We start from the raw sequence: 16,493 nt of genomic DNA on the forward strand, positions 1-16,493 counted from the left end.
CTATGAACATCCTAGAACAGATCACCAAAGTATCAAATCTCAATAACGAGGCGAAGTATTTTTAAAACACCGCGAAACGTATGCGGGTGCGAGTTGGGAGGGCGACCCATAGAAATATATGTAAACACAACTTACCGCAACGTTTTGCTCGGTTCAGCAGCGTTGAACCCTTCTCATTTTTTGGTGAACGTCTTGTATGACGCCCCGACGTCATTTTGAATGACACACTACATTCTCTTGCAAGTAATGCAAGTCTGACGACTTGCGAGACCGCTAACAGCACGATAAACTGACCGCGCACAGTTGCAGACGACCATATAGGGGGTATTCACTGACGCGCTGTGCGTGGTGCATTGTGGGTAATTGAGGCGCAGTCGGCCATTTTTGTGTCCACGGAACGAACAGGGCGAACGTACGTATCAAGTGCTGTCGTGCGGTTCTACAAGCAGTGGCATCCGCATCTATATGTTGTTTATCGAGCTATCGTAGACTGCAATAGACGCGTTCACAGTATAGACAACGGAAGCTGAAGAGCTGCGCGAACGACCTCGGCATTTTAAGGTTCCAGAAGTACACACGAACAACTCCACTCGAACGAGACACCTCACCGAGATGCGACGTCACGTATGGCTGGCACGGCTCAACCGCACAAGTATCATGAAATATGAGACATGTATGTCAAAATGGGCTGGACTGGAATCTTCCAGATGTGCCCTAGCAGCCAGCTCTTGTCACTATCCGCGCATGACTGTTCTTCACGCGCTCGGAAGACACATTCCCGGTAAAAGAGCAGCGTGGCAATGTATCGCTTCCAGTCATGCGCATGCATGCAGCGCACCGCCAACACCTCCTCTTCATGTTTTTCTGCAATAAAATCCTTCAAAGAGGGCTCGCTAAACTTTGTGTTTGCCGTACTTGCCTCATTCGATCAGAAGAAGTCGGATGTTCGCATCGTCTGTGTCGGCTGCTAATCAAAGCAGACCGCATGCAGATTCGGCGAAGGAACGTAGGCGGGCAGAGTTGTTTTGCAGAAGGTTTGAAGACCTTTATAAACTTATTTATCTCTAATAACAAATCAAGTTTAGCTTGGCCAAAACTGCGCTGTATTTCAAGAGTATTTCAAAAAGTTATTTCGAGCCCGCAAGACAACGAGGTGGCGCCACCGGTGTCATCGCTGTGCCCTGTGGCAGCGGTTTCTTTTGCTTCCTTACCGCCACAGACGATGCAAACATCAGACTTCTGATCGACTGAGGCCAGTACACCAAACAAGTTTTGTATAAAAGATACTTACTACCAAACGCCATTTCTATGCAGAATATCAGCTACAAAAACTCAGGTGGTTAGTTGGTATAAACGTTGGACGGCACGCACGTAATTGCACAAAGAGCGAGTTCGTCTGCTTCAACCGCGGCTCTTAACCCAGCCGCTTGTAACGCAGTTGCTTTCTTCGAGTGGTCAGTAGGCTTGCGATTGGTTTCTAATTGTGACGAAGCTCGTCCTTAGGGCAAGGAATTCATGAATGTCGCATATATTTATGCGTGGGCACAGGCCGACGCTTACCGCGCAGTTGCGCATATCGACTGCACACGGGTCGGTACCAAAGTTTTGTTTCGAACAGGTATCTTTCCGCATCGCGCACACTTTGCCGATAAATCGAAATGTCACTCATGATACCGATTGAGTTCTCATAACGGTGCTGGCATGAGGCAGAGTGACAGAGCAAACGGACGTGCACGAACAGCTAAGCTAACCGCCGCCCCGTACTAGTACTAGTCAGAACAGGACGCAAAGATGGCATCGGCTGCGTGCTGACGTCAGCTGTGACGTCACGTGAATACCCCCTATATGCATCACCTACGCTGTCGCTAGCAGACGCTCCGGAGCTGGAGGCGACCGCGGTGGGCATAGCCAGCTGCGCTCTCGTCTGCTGCAATGCGCGAATCTCGTTCGGTTCATATTGTCGTATGGTGTTTGACAACTGTTTTCAAATGTGATTCTGTCTAGCACGTATCACTGGAGCGACAGTATTATCAAGCTTATTTACCCTATGCGGCAGCATATCAGACTGTAAGCAAAACTGCGCGATTCGCTACACCCAGCTTGCCTTTTGGCGGTGTCTGGATTCACAACACAGGTTATTCGGAGACTTTTTAAAAGTAGACTGCCTCCATAATGACGCACCATACTTTATCAAACACTTCTTCAAAGCGCTGGTCAACGTTTAACGACCGGCCAACACTTCTGATGCTCTGCGAAATGAGAAAAATGTCCCGGTAAGTTGTGTTTGCATGTTTTTCTACGGGTCGCCCTCCCAACTCGCACCCCAACATGTTTCGCGGTATTTTAAAAATATTTCGCCTCGGTAATGGGATTTCATATTTTGATGATCTGTTCTAGGATGTTCATAGTTGCTTTGTACCGAATAACGACATCACAGGTGCCCCGTGAAATGAGAAAACTGCTTTGGAATATTTCGATTCCATGTATTCCTATGGACGCTAACCCTATTTTTCACCCCCAGTCGGCTGCGACGCCGCGAGCGCCCCCTTTATTTGTAAACACGGTGTTGGTCTATACCATTAAGCTACTTTTCGTTAGTGTTCAGGATTAAAGTTCGTGGCTGGCAGGCACATGCGGTGGCGGCATAAATCAAACTAGTACGGCACAATTAAGACACATCTTTTAGATGGTATGTGATGATTGGGGGAGGAGGGGGGTCACTTTGATATGAGATTCGTGATCCGCAGAGAAGGCAGATACAAGCATAGGATCACAGATCGTCGGCCAGGTCACTGCCCTGCGATTTATGCCCTGCAGCTGTGCGAAGACAATGTCCCACACTAGTGAGCTACGTTCCTGCGCGCTGTATTTTCCAACGGCCACTGGAACCAGAAGCAATGACAAGCAGCAGCCCCGGGTGGGGGGTTATCTGTCAGGCGTTTTTGTGTTTGAAACAGAATGCATATATTTAAAAGTGTTATATATGCCTCTCTTCAGGTACGTAAGATTAGCGCGTATACACGTATATTGTTCCAGATTCGGTACTGCATGAGTCGTTCTGGTAGATGTGTACCGTAGGGAAGGAAATTTTGGTGTAGTTGTTTTCCTGCGTCGCATTTTAATTTATTGCTGGCGGTGTGCCATCCCTGTCCCCATCGTTGTGCGTGTCGCTGCAGTCCGCCTTACTCTTTCTACTTCCTCAGCCTTCGCATATTTCGTGTCAGGAAGCAGCTGTTCGTTCCCACCGCGCTTTATTTTAGGCGTAATTTCGCTAGACAGCACGGTGTTTTCACTCCGGCCCTACCTCCTGGTGCCCACGAGGTGCCTTTTCTTCGGTGGCATAATGGCTGGCCGCTGAATATTTGAGCCAATGGATGAGAGCAAAAAGCAGCGTAAAGTAACCGCTGGTGTCACATGGGTGCTGGACATATAATGATGTCGCCCTTCCGTTCTTTCCACGTCTTCGCCTCGGCTAGAGCAGTCTACTTTGAGTTGACACTCTGTTGTCCATGCTTGAACCATGCCCCCCCCTCTCTCTCTCTCTCTGCCGCGCTCACCAAAGAATTCATTTTTTGGTCTGTTTTCTAACCCAGAAACTTTGACCTGCCTTTACTCTAGTTTACTATACACAGTTGCAGCAAAATTGGAGATTCGTAATCGCAAAAGTGATCTCAACCTTTCACTGTTAGAACGTGAATGTGTCAGTAGTCTCTGTTACGTCCTTTAAGTGACCTCATCGGATTCGAGGAACTACCCACTGTACCCAGTGCTTTGAGCATCCTGCTAAGGTCGTATTAATGGTTTCAGATTGCGGCAAGACGCCCAACAAGCCCGGTCACATCGACTTCATACCAGTCGTAAAAGGTGGAAAAAACGCCGAGCTTGGAACGTACCCTTTCATGGTAAGCTTAACGCTGCACGTGGAGATGAACTGATTTGCAAGTCTTGGGAGCTGCTTGCATCCCCTTGTTGAATCGTTACCACGGAGACCTTAAAAAGGCCGATGCATGACCTTCTTTTCCAGCAGCGAACAGCGGATGGACGATGAATATGTGCGCGCGGAAATGACTAAAATGGCGAGGGAATACCACGTGACTCGACTCAGATCTGCGTTTGCAGCTTTATTTGCTCGCATTTTATCGCCCATCCGCAGTCATGACGTAGGCTGCTGGGGTTCGCTGGCCTTGTCAAGATATCAGTAGGCGACATAGGATACAGTTTCTTTAACGTGTCGTGTATGATGTATTCCGCTGCAGGCGACAGAAAACATTGTCGTGTTGATGGCACTTAAGGAGGAAACTGGAGGAAGCGTCCTGTGAAGTTGAACCATCAGTCGATACGTGAGCGTCACTAGAATATTACTCTGCTTAGATGGTCCAGACAGCTTGTAGTAGCACATACTGTGGAACGTGACTGTTCGCATTTACGCCTGATATAACTGCTTGACATTATGAGGCAGACTGTCCAGAGGGGAAAGATCAAGGGAAGAAATTTATGTAGCTAGCTAATATAAGGGAGGTACAGGAGTTACACAGCTTGGTTAAAGCCAGAGTTACTGCTGGTTACGTGAACTTGGTGTAGCAAGTGCTTTGTTCCTTGGAGCACATGCTGGTGACTAGTTTGCGTAGTTCCTGGGAGGCAACGGCATCTAGCGGGAGGAACCCTGCTTCTTCCAGGATTCCAAAAGCAGAGGAGCGCTTTCCGTCGAAACTTCCAAGCCTTGAGGAGGAGCGGAAGAAGTAGGTACTCCAGATATTTGGAGCACTGGTGATGTTATGCGAATTGCTCTGAAGGACATAGAAAAAAAAAAAAAAAAAACTCAGCAACGTTGGAAGCTTTGAAGCGGGCGGGACAAACAGCTCCGAAAGTGTGGTTGCAGAATACCATAGCCGAAGCTGCCGAGGGGCAAAGCTGTGTGTGCACTGCCTTTGCCGGTTTGCTTTCCAGTGTCAGCGGCGGCGGGCAATTCCCGGTAAAAATTACTATAAAACCCGGCCTTCAGCTTCGTTTTCCCCTGGTTTTTGGACGCGCGTTCGGGGTACTTTACGTCGTTTGCTTTGTCCGCCTTCCTACAGTTGTGCATTTACTCTGTACGTAGCAAAACTGCCCACAGGGACCTATGGTACGAGCGTGGCTTGGAGTGCCTCGTTTTTGCGGATAACTCCGGATAACATCGGGTATTCCCTGTGTTCTAGGAAACGTGCCTGCCGCTCGGGGAGGTGATGCTGCAAGAATAAGCAGCTCTGTGGTCGCTCGTCTCTCGTTAATTGTTTCCTTGTGTTTCCTTACGCGTTTTCTTTCATTTGATTCCTCTTCGAAAAGAGGAGGAGGAGGGGGAGGACAGTCCTTTTATTAGCAGTATTAGTTTGAACGTCTGTGACGTAGATGTCTTAGCGGGACCGCGGCTCGCTGGAGGTCTTTGTGGGGTCCTACAACTAAATTAGGGGGGCAGGAAACTGATTAAAGCGACGGGACAAGAGAATGGGCAACGTTTTATGTCGGCGTAGCAGAAGGGTAGTTAAGGCGTTGAGGCCGCCGTGCAATTTGTGTGGGCGTTGCGTAGCGGGAAACAGGAGCAATTTGAATTGCGTACGTTCTGCAGTATATCAATCAATCAATCAATCAATCAATCAATCAATCAATCAATCAATCAATCAATCAATCAATCAATCAATCAATCAATCAATCAATCAATCAATCAATCAATCAATCAATCAATCAATCAATCAATCAGCCTTTTATTTTCTCTATATCAGAGAAAGCTCCTCGACGAGCTTCCTTCGCCTTCGAAAAGAAGCGATGCTTCTCCTTTAGGGAAGCTGGATGGAATTTTGACTTCTAACCTGAAATTATTTAATCGATTAAAAACAGCAATGAGCAGTGTATCCATGTTTTAGTGCTATATATTTATCGACAGGAGCTAAAATAAAGTGCAGAGTAAAGAAAATAGTCTGCTCCCTCGCACAGATCGGCATTGCGCTCATGTTCTTCAAGTATAGATATGCATTATGATCAACAATCCTCACTCGGTTGTGACAAAGCGCGCTACTAGGAATGGCGACAGAACGTTTGTAACGTGGTCTTGCTGCCTCTTCATCCTTGCCTTGCTGGTTCATGAACTGGACTGCAAGTGAAGTTACGAGTGTAGAATGTGGCTCTGGCGTCCCAGCGATGAGCAATTAAATTACCCTGTTAATTATACTGACAAAGAAACCTGCCGCTTTACAAGAGGTTTCTACAAATATCAGTGGCGATATATATGGGTCTCCTGCGCAAATGAAATGAAATCAGTTGGTTAGTGAACAAAGGTAGCATATGCCTCGTCCATATTAAAAAAAAAGAAAATTCAGCTAAAGGACAGCTGAAGAGGCTCTTAAATTCAATGAAATTAATGGAGGCGAATACAGGAAAGCTAACAGTAATTCCATGGCAAATCATTTTGCGCTAGAGAGTAAATGAAGGCGTAATCCGTGAATGAAGCTATTTCGGCATTTAAACGTCTTCGCAGTGCACAGTTACCAGTAGGCATCCCGATGATGACGTCAACTATAGAGGCGGTACGTTCCAAAAACAAACAAACAAACAGCAAACCATTCCATCGAAGATAGAGGTTTCGCTTGACGGCATCGGACGACGCATACAAGTGTGTGGGCGAAAGCATTTGGAACCAAACGTCTCCGATGGTGACGTAATCATCTAATTTCTCTGTATTGCTTTTGTGCTTTGAGAAGTAAGAGTCGATTACTTCATATATCTAAATGGTAGTCCAGAACCACTTGTTAGGCTAAACCTACTAGCTTCATACATTCTAATCTTGTTAAATTCCCAGAAGTGCTTTAGCTTCGCCCAATGATGAAACTTGACACAGACAAACACGTGAATATCTGGAGTTCCCGCATATGTAACATCAACGACTTATATTGTTATTTTGTTCAAGGCTAAGTTATTTTTCAGGCAATACGATACAAATAGGCGTCATTTTATATGTCAGCAAATGTGGGGCTGCTGTCAACCGCGATGCCAGGTCGTCGGTAAAAAAAGAAAAAAAAAAAAACATTTCTATGCTGTTTGCAAAACCCTGACCCGCGTGTGCGAATATTTCGAAGCATACACATCGCTTGTGCTAAGAAGACCGTTTTGCTTAAGTCCTGAGGGTAGTTCTGCGTTGTTTCAGCGTATGCAATAATGCAATATGCAATAAATTCACTATACGGAATTGTTACGTGGAACTCTGTATCGTCTTTTCCTCCGCTCATGTAGCTGCGTTGCACAACTTGGGTGACCGACGGCGTTGAGTGATAAAATGAAGCCCCGGAAAGCAAGAGGTATATAAAAACAGAAATCGTCCACTTTTCTCAACCGTGTCGATCGGCAGCGTATGAAAGGACAGGAGGACGACGCCATGGACAACGCGAAGCAGTTTTTTTTTTTTATATATGACGAGCCTTTTTATGTACTCATCGCTTTCGTCGTTTAATCGCGGTCAAAGATCGGGTCAAAGATCTCCGCAGTTTACTCGGCTTGGCATCATACTTCCAGCAAGTTTGACAACTGGGCAAGTTGGTGAGGGTTCATTTTTAACCAGCCAAAGGACGAGACACAGGGAAGAAGAGGACATGACAAGGCTGGACTAGCAAATGAACGAGTTATCGTTATTTTCTTTCGTTCAATAAACATTCAGTTGCTAGTCCAGCCTTGTCCTGTCCTCTTCTTGCCTGTGTCCCGTCCTTTGGCTGGTTAAAAATGGATCATACTTCCGCAGATTCATCCGCAATTTTGCCTCTATTGCCTCACCTTCACATGCGCTTCTTCACACCAACCCGCCTTTCGCCTGGTCTCCTGCTTGCGGAAAAGCATTTGAAACTCTGAAGCATGCTCTGACTTCGAGTCCCGTCCTCTGCCATTTTGATGACAAAGCTCCGACTATTTTGCACACCGACGCCAGTAGCCATGGCATTGGCGCTGTCCTTCTGCAACGCCAAGACATCTCTACAGAAAATGGTGTTGCCTATGCAAGCCGAACTCTGACTCCTGCGGAACAAAACTACACTATTACCGAGCAAGAATGTCTCGCCGTCGTCTGGGCTGTTCAGAAGTTTAGTCCTCACCTGTACGACCGCCACGGAGATCTTTGACCCAGTGACGTTTTATCGCTTTATAGCTTAGGACCCATGTTGAGCCATTTGTTGAAGGTCATGAATGTGAAAATAAAGAAAAAACTGCACGTTGTATACGTACTTCCGAAGTACGGTACTACTTTGACAACATCGCGCCTAGCGGCTCGGTGTGAACGCCGAATGTAACTGGCAGGAGATTTTTTTTTTTTTTTTGTCATTTTCTTGTACGAAGGGATGCTTGGACAGTATTGCGGGTGAACAAGGTCTGACAGCGGGTCCCCTGCGTTCGACCTAAGATCACACGCACACGGAATATCGTGTTTAAACGTATGCCGAGATCATGAAAAAACTTGAAAGAGTGCAAGCGCTTTTTCTTGCATTTCTTGTCGCGCATCCGAAGAGCAACCACTAGGACTGACAGTCACAAGCAAACTTATCAAGTTTCAATCCAGAAGTGCAATGCTAGCCACTAAGGCAATCCATCGCTTAAAATAGCCGAAGGGGTCTACTTTTTGTGCTCTATGGTAGCTTCCGCGGTCGCTTTCACATTTATCCGGCCGCTCAGAAAGGGCGGAAACGCTTGCCGATTTGTTTATTACGCGTCGCGGCGTAGCCAACCGCTACAACCTGTCGGAATATCACAAATTTTACTCGAAAATAAGCATGCGTGCTATACAACAAACGTAGATAGTCCCGACTTTTGCTTATAAACAAAAATCACTCCTGCCGTTAGCGTCATTGCATCTCCGTGGCGCCATGGCCTCGCCCTTGTCTGTACTTGACGTCACTGATAGTACACTACACAAAACCTACCAAATTTAACACTACTATATTCAATGCGTTGACGTTTGTCGTACGCAGGTGGCGGTGTTTCGGGACGGCGTTAAGGTACTCAATTTCTGGTGCGGAGGTACACTGATAGCCAGAAGGGTGGTACTGTCAGCGGCCCACTGCTACTACAACTCTTTGTAAGTATGCATCCGTACCAAACAAGTCATTTTAGGTGATTACTAGATGTGCATTTTTTTTATAACTTTAGACGCCGTAGATTTGTTAAAATCATGACTCAAAGGATATTAACTAGTTTTTAGGTGTTTGGCAGGAATATACGAAGTTCGAAGGGGGAAATTATTAAGCCTGAGTATGTTGTTCATATCATTATATGGAAGTCCAAAGTCTCGTCAAAAATTGAAGTTATTTCTTGCTATTTCAATATATTTGAATTGTTATTAACATTTCGGGCGAATTAAACTTGTTGAAAGTGATGGCTACCTTGATGTGTCTCATTTTCATTTAGCAGCTTAAATGATGCCATTAGAGGCCCTTCCAGGGACGTTCCGGAAAATAATTTATCGAATGGTGAAGATATTGAAAATGACATTTATTTCTATATATACAGAGCGTATCAGCTATCTTGTACCAAACGTTAGCTCCCGATGCGGTGGCACAGTGGCAAGGGAGCTCGGTTGCTTTACCCGCGGCAAATATCGAATCCCGGTCGTGGCGGCCGCTTTCCTATGGAGGTGAAAAGCATGCCGTCCGTGTGCTGTGCGATGTCAGTGCACGTTAAAGAACCCCAGGTGTTCAAAATTTCCGGAGCCCTCTCCTACGGCGCCTCTCATACCCTGAGTTGCTTTGGGACGTTAAACCCCATAAACCAAACCAAACCTGATACCTAACGTTACAGAAACAACAACTAGCTTTAAGAAATGTCTGCTGTGCCGCGTTACAGGAAGTTTTTTTTTTGTGCAGGCAAGTGCACATTGAACTAAATCCTTAAAAGGGGGGAGGTGATGCGGCTAAAGACTGTCTGTACTTTTACTAGAAGTGGCGAGTGAGGAAGAGGTAAAGTTGTTTTTATGCAAGCCTGCCGAGATCCAGTCCTGTCAGCCGCCACAACCGAAAGTTTACACTATAGAACTGTCGAGCTGTATACTCAAGGACAGACGAAATAAGTGGCTCTGCCGCTTACTCTGTTGCCGTTAACGTCGAAGCTAAATCAATATGACGGAAACTAAACAGAATTACCATGGTCAATTGCCTATCGATGCATATATGCAGTTGTCTTGTGATCGAGCAGACGACCTACTTAGAGGCAGTCAGAGCCACGGGTTCCCTATGTCCGCATGCTCATCCTATTTTTCCAGTTTTTTTCGTCACGAACGCGAAGATTCTCGCGATCACTCTTTTTCCTTCTTTTTTCTTTCAGAAGCGACACCCATTACGTGGTCCGCATCGGAGGCGTCAGCATATCGGATGAAAGCAGCGAGCCTTTTGTGGAGCGTCACGTGGAGTCGGTGCTCATTCACCCCGACTATGACGACCGTTACCACTACAACGACGTGGCGCTGCTGTTCCTCAACGCATCGGGGTTCCCGAGCCACATAAGGAACCCGGGAGCCTGCCTTCCCGATCAGGATTCTCTCCCCGACCGGGATGACGCCACCGTGCTCGGATGGGGTCACGACACATTCGGTGGGTAGTATGCGTGTCGACGAGCGTAACTCGGACAATGTGCTTCTGAGTTGCGCTTCGGTCGCAGATTCGCGAAAGAGCACGAAGGTCCATAAGAAGCCGCCCTGCTTAAAAAAAGACTTATTCGACCTAAGAAAGAAATGTACAGAATACTGCAGTTCTCTTGTACTATTGCTTTTAATTTATCCATTCTGATGTCTGCTTTTTATCCACTATTACAAGGCAAGTGCCTCGAGGTCTGTAGTTATTAGCATGCCTTGATTCCACGCTGCTTTAGTGCTCTGCAGCATGTCTTTACTTATACGGGCAGATTAATACCTTCATGTGGGCCAGCCGGTAAGGCATCATGGAGAGGAGCAGCGCAAGGAAACACGGACACAGACATGCACACGAACACTGCACTAGTCCTGTTTTTCTGTGTTTTCTTGTGTCCGTGTTTCCATGCGCCGCTCCTATTCATTATGCGGGCAGGCCTATAACAATACTTATTGTTCGACTGAAGGCGATGCTCTCAGGCGTTAGCGTTGATGTTCACTCTTTTACTAGGAAAAATATGTGCTTCAGCTCCGAGCTCCACGCTACTTGGCAAATGATATTGCAAGTTGCGCTTTGTATGGTCCTTTGCAGTCTCACCCTCCTTGCTATGAATGGTGTTCATATCTGATAGCTTCGACGAATTTAGAAAAGCTTATTTATTTACTGATGCGTTTTCTGTAAGGCTGTTACATACTGAAACGAAACGCAATACACGAATGTGACTGAAAAAGTGCACGTACTCGAAATTATAAACTTTATGCAGCCTTGTATAATCGACTCAATTTCAAACGAGGCATAAAAACACAGCTTTGCTAGGGTGTAGATGTACACGTCCAGTGCACGTACAGGTGATCCACTTATAGCTATAACACGGTCACTGCTCTCAAAGCAGCATTGCGTCGGATGCAGGCGCTTATCGATGTATGTACGTACAGTGGGACGCGGAGGTGATGCTTCGCATGGCCTGCCGCATAGCTTTATGGAATGGCCGGGTCGGACGCAATGATGCTTTGAAAGCAGTGGCCGTGTTATAGCTAGAAGTGGATCACCCTGTACATTGAAAAAATAAATTAACCTTTACTGACAAGTGTAGGTTTAGTATTCAGGTCATCAGAAACCAAATCGTGTAATTTGCAAATCACTTTACAGAAGAAAAATTTTTCAGATTGATGCAGATTGTCCGCTTACAGAATAGCTTGGAGCGGAGAATCAAATTCAGCTGCGGCTTTAGTTGAAAAGGGGGTATTAAAACGATTTGATTCCGGCCATCTTGAACGTAACTTTATATTTAAGAGGACAGTTTACGAGTCTACGAGTCTTGAGGAATACTGTTTCATATAGAGGTTTGTAAATTGTGGAATAAAAATATTCATGTTTTCATCCTTCTTGGCGTAGCTGGTTTAAAGGGTAACTCTGTAAATTTCCGATCATTTCGACTTTATAATCGCATCATAAACCCTAGAGTCGCCTCTTTCCGGTACAAAAAAAAAAAAAAAAAAAAAAAAAAACACGTTTCAGAATATCGAATAGAATTATTTAGAAGCTCAAAATCGAGAAACCTAAACCGAAAGTATACGTTCCAGCCGACCCGGGGTGTCACGACAAGCTACCTATACGTCGTCCCGAATACGGCCACAACACCTATAGTGTGCACGTGGAATAGCTAAACTTCTGACACTAAGTTACTGCTGGAGTCACTATTCATCTGAAATTCCCCAAAGGAAGCTTGAAAATTTTTCCTGCAGCAAACTCCGAGCGAATATAGACGGCTGTGCATCCGGTGACCTCAGGCACCCAAGTTCGTCCGTAGAAATTTCCCCGGCGGAGACCATGAAATGTGAAATTATCGAATTCATTTGCTCTACAAGACAGCTCAGAACAGCTGCGAAATTCAGCACAGATGTCCAGCAAACTGGTATGAATGTACAGTAAATGTTCCATCAAAATGATCGCAAAAAAAAAAAAAAAAAGAACGTCATAGCTGGTGGAAAGGTACTCAATCTTATCACAACATCACTGTTCGATATCAGGCTAGACGCCTAGAGCACCTGTATTACATTGGTGATCAATCACAAAAGCAAAATAAGTCGCTTTTTTAAATGTTTTACCGCTTTACTATGATAAGCTGGCAGAAGGCGCCGAAATTCGTCAACTAATGATTTCGTCTGCCGTTAGAACCTTGTTTAAAGGGAAGCTGCACCGGTTTTAGATTTCTTTGAGTGTCGAGCGGTTGAATTATTATAGCTTCCACCTAAAGCATGCAAAATATCTTGGCGCTAGCATTTGAAACAATGCCACAATTAGCGATTGAAACCGCGACGGCTATCATACTTCACCTCACTGCACAGCGACGGGTGGGGGACGCATGATGACGTCATTGACGGTACCGGTACGTGTTCTGCACAGTCACACTTTGTTTGAAGAAATAAAAACAAGGCTACTGAAAACAAAGCCTTAGAAATGTTGATTAGCACTGCCAAAAAAAAAAAAACGCAGCAGGACGTGGGCGAAGGCAACGAACATCAGAAACAGTACCGTCCGTGACGTCATCACCGAGCTTATTCGCAGAGCTTCAGTGCTGTGAAGAGAAGTTCGAGGTTTAATCGTCGATTACTTCATCAGTTTGAATGCTAGCGCAAAAATATTTTACATGCATTACCTGGAACCAATCTAGATATGAATCTTTGAATATCGCGAAATTCTCGAAAAGCGATGCAGCTGCTCTTTAAAGAAAAAGAAAAGCTTGAGCAATGTACTGCTTTTTAATGCGCAGAATTTGACGATTCGCATTCGACGATGTTTGGACACTTACTTGCAGGAGGCCGGCTGCAGACGATTCTTCAAGAAGCTCGGATACCTTTCGTTGACAATCCGTCGTGCGAACGCGCATACCAGAAGTTGGACAGCTTCGAGAGCAAGTTCCCTCGAGGAATAAACGGCGACTTTCTCTGCGGCGGGAACACCACGGACGGTGGCGTCGATGCTTGCCAGGTATTCGCACCCTAATCCTGCCGAACAAACCTCGCAATGTGTTCCGTATCCTAGGCTTGCGAAACGCCACGCCGCGATGCGTGTGCTTTTGACGGGTTTTTATGACGTGGCTTGATTCCCGTTGAGAATTTCTCTCGTCCATGAATGCAAATTCCTAGGCGAGGAGCGATTCGTAGGTGGCAGAAAAGTTGGCAGATAATTCTGCGAGAGCTTACCAAAGGCGTAAAGCAATTAATAATAATGCTTTTATTCCTTGCCACTATCACCATCATCGTGACCCGAATTTGCACTACGTCGACATCTAGGACAAAACCTAATATAATCTCATTGGACTCGCCGCTTCTCCCAGCAGTGCTTATCTTCCCTTAGATTTAACCTGTTGTCCCTTCCGGCTGTCTTTCAAACCCATGTCAGTACCTGCATAAAAAACGCGGTTCCATATTCCGCTATCTATTCTATCTTGTGTTCCCAGCGGTCTGCGTGTGTTAGGAAATTTGCTCAGGTGGGATGACCGCGACAAATTACAGTACGGGCGGAGACTGAGTGGGAGAGGTATATGTCCTGCAGGTGGAATTTTTAAGCTCATGATGATGAACATATTTGCCACATGTGATTATTCACAGCAAAGATTAAAACTCTGGTTCGCAAGAGCCGATCTCCTTGACAGCTGTTCCTAAACAACAGTGACACATACTCAGTTAATGTGCACTTTGGGCGACTACTGTAACTCTGTCACACGCCAATTTTGTTTCAGTCAAAGAAAAATACTTTTTCACCTGTATAGCATATTCGGTTTCGAACGCAAAATGACAGTGGCTAATTAAGAATGTGTGAAATTTTATATAAAGTGTTTTTTTTTTCGAAATGGTCGCGAAACGTTGAAGCCTTTGGCCCTAAACAAAGCGACGCCCCTTTAATCCCCCCCTCCCCCCCCCCCCCCTTTTTTTTTTCTTTTTGCGATGAAGTACCAAATAAAGGCACAGTGAGAGAGATCACGACTCTAAAATGCGTGAGGGTCTGCTGAGATGCTTTTTAAAGTAAAAACAGGGTCACAGCGTTCATAATATGCAATCAGGTTGTGCCGTGGGGCAGTTTGCAGTTTCCCAAACGTTGTGGTCTTTCTCATAAGACATGTTCATTTATCCGTGTTTGCAAATCACTTCTCTAGTACTCAACGTTTGCTGTCTAGCTCTGGGAACTGACTGGTAGGAACCATTGGGGTCGAAAAATGTCGTTACTGTTGCTTTTTGCCAATCTTTGCGCCTTAGACTTCATTGGTCGAGCCTCACCATTATGAACCTAAGATTACTTTGGCATTTCCAAGGACGCGGGATCGAATCGCAGCCTCGGCGGCAGCTTTTCGATGGAGGCGAAAAGCAAGGCGCCCGTGTGCTGTGCGATGTCAGTGCACGTTAAAGAACCCCAGGTGGTCGAAATTTCCGGAGTCCTCCACTACGGCGTCTCTCATAGCCTGAGTTGCTTTGGGACGTTAAACCCCACTAACCAACCAAACCAACTTTGGTATTTCATCGCTGGGTCATAGCAATATATTCACTTTCGTCTACAGTTATAATGACCTTCCGCTAATCTTCTTCTGATTCTTGAAGGCTCCATTTCCCCTCGAGAAAAATCTCTACTCGGTTTTGTTTCTGAACGAGCGTACGCAGGCGTGGGATCAACTGCGTCCCAAGTCTTGACATGTGTAGATGATCATTAAAAAAAACTTGCTGGTGCTTACTACTGAAAATTCTCCAGGTATTGGGCAAGTTTCCCTGCATTTAGGCGTCCGTATGGTTTGGTGATCGCAGCCGCTATTTTGATGGTTGCCACAGAAAGGGACGTAGGAGATGCATCGTGCCCTTCCTACAATCCAAGGTCATTTCTACCCTCTTTGACGTCCTTGAATAATCGAAAACAAGTAGCAGAAGAATGACATCCTCACCAATGTTACGAGTAAAATCGGCATTACTTTCTACGGCAGTTTTGTTAAGCTGCACTTAAAACTTCATTGCGAAATGTTGTTCACACAAGGTCGCCATGGATCACACAACCACTGCAGCACATTTGGAGGTGATGATGTACTATCTATGATTCAGTGATTGGTGCTGCCGCCGTGTAAGAGCAAGAGTGATGAGCTGTCTGCTGAAGTTGGAGAGGTCACGACATTTACAGACCGAGTCTCAGCATTCATTGAACACCCTACACCGGATGTTTCATTGGAAAGTCCAAACTTCTTAAAGATTGGTAACCGGTATCAGATCTATTTTAGCCCTAAAGGTACACTGGGAGTTACGGCAGACACTTGATAAGAGGCTGACACCTTTAATTGGTTCGCTAAATAAGCAAATAAGCTATTTAAGTTTTTAATTCGCACTTTAGGGGGTATGTTGTATATGAAGAATTCTAGCTCGTCCTCCAAATAGCATAGCCGAGAAAAAGATCACTAACTGTTCTAGTGCCTGTTACGAGGCCCAAAATGTCCTCCTTTGGACGCTCCGAGATCGAACCCTACCGCCTGAACTGCCGTTCCCTTCTAGAAACTGATGCTAACACACAGATGATATTTGCCAAGTATGGCTCCCTTAGTGGCCTGGTTAGAGCAATATGATTTGAGTGACGATCTAAACAGTGAAGATTCTGTCTACTCCCCTTTATCCCCATCCATGGCCATGAGCTTTCCCATTCAATAAAGTACATTTAATCAATCAATCAATTTAAAAATTCTAACGTGTGTTACAATGCCAACAAAAGTCACCCTGATAGGCGGATTCACACAGCAGCAGCGGACGCCCGCCTGGGCGACGCACATCGCTCCGCCCAGGGATTTCATTGCTTTGTTGACATTACCTGAGAGCTAGACGGGCGCGCTGCGGT

The 16,493-nt window shown here is 45.7% G+C and overlaps 1 protein-coding gene across 2 annotated transcripts in view; it reads left to right on the forward strand.

Annotated features, from left to right (window-relative positions):
- LOC146191381 (clotting factor B-like) overlaps positions 1-16,493 on the forward strand; it is a 41,132-nt gene that overhangs the window by 17,202 nt on the left and 7,437 nt on the right. For both annotated transcript variants that reach the window (XM_084599924.1, XM_084599925.1), the window contains 4 exons: positions 3,808-3,902; positions 8,979-9,085; positions 10,327-10,592; positions 13,447-13,619. In XM_084599924.1, the coding sequence (XP_084456050.1) occupies positions 3,808-3,902; positions 8,979-9,085; positions 10,327-10,592; positions 13,447-13,619 (641 nt within the window). The remainder of the gene's footprint in view (positions 1-3,807; positions 3,903-8,978; positions 9,086-10,326; positions 10,593-13,446; positions 13,620-16,493) is intronic.

This window comes from Amblyomma maculatum, chromosome 4, assembly GCF_055883805.1.
Source record: "Amblyomma maculatum isolate TAMU_Amacu chromosome 4, ASM5588380v1, whole genome shotgun sequence".
Lineage (NCBI taxonomy): Eukaryota > Metazoa > Arthropoda > Arachnida > Ixodida > Ixodidae > Amblyomma > Amblyomma maculatum.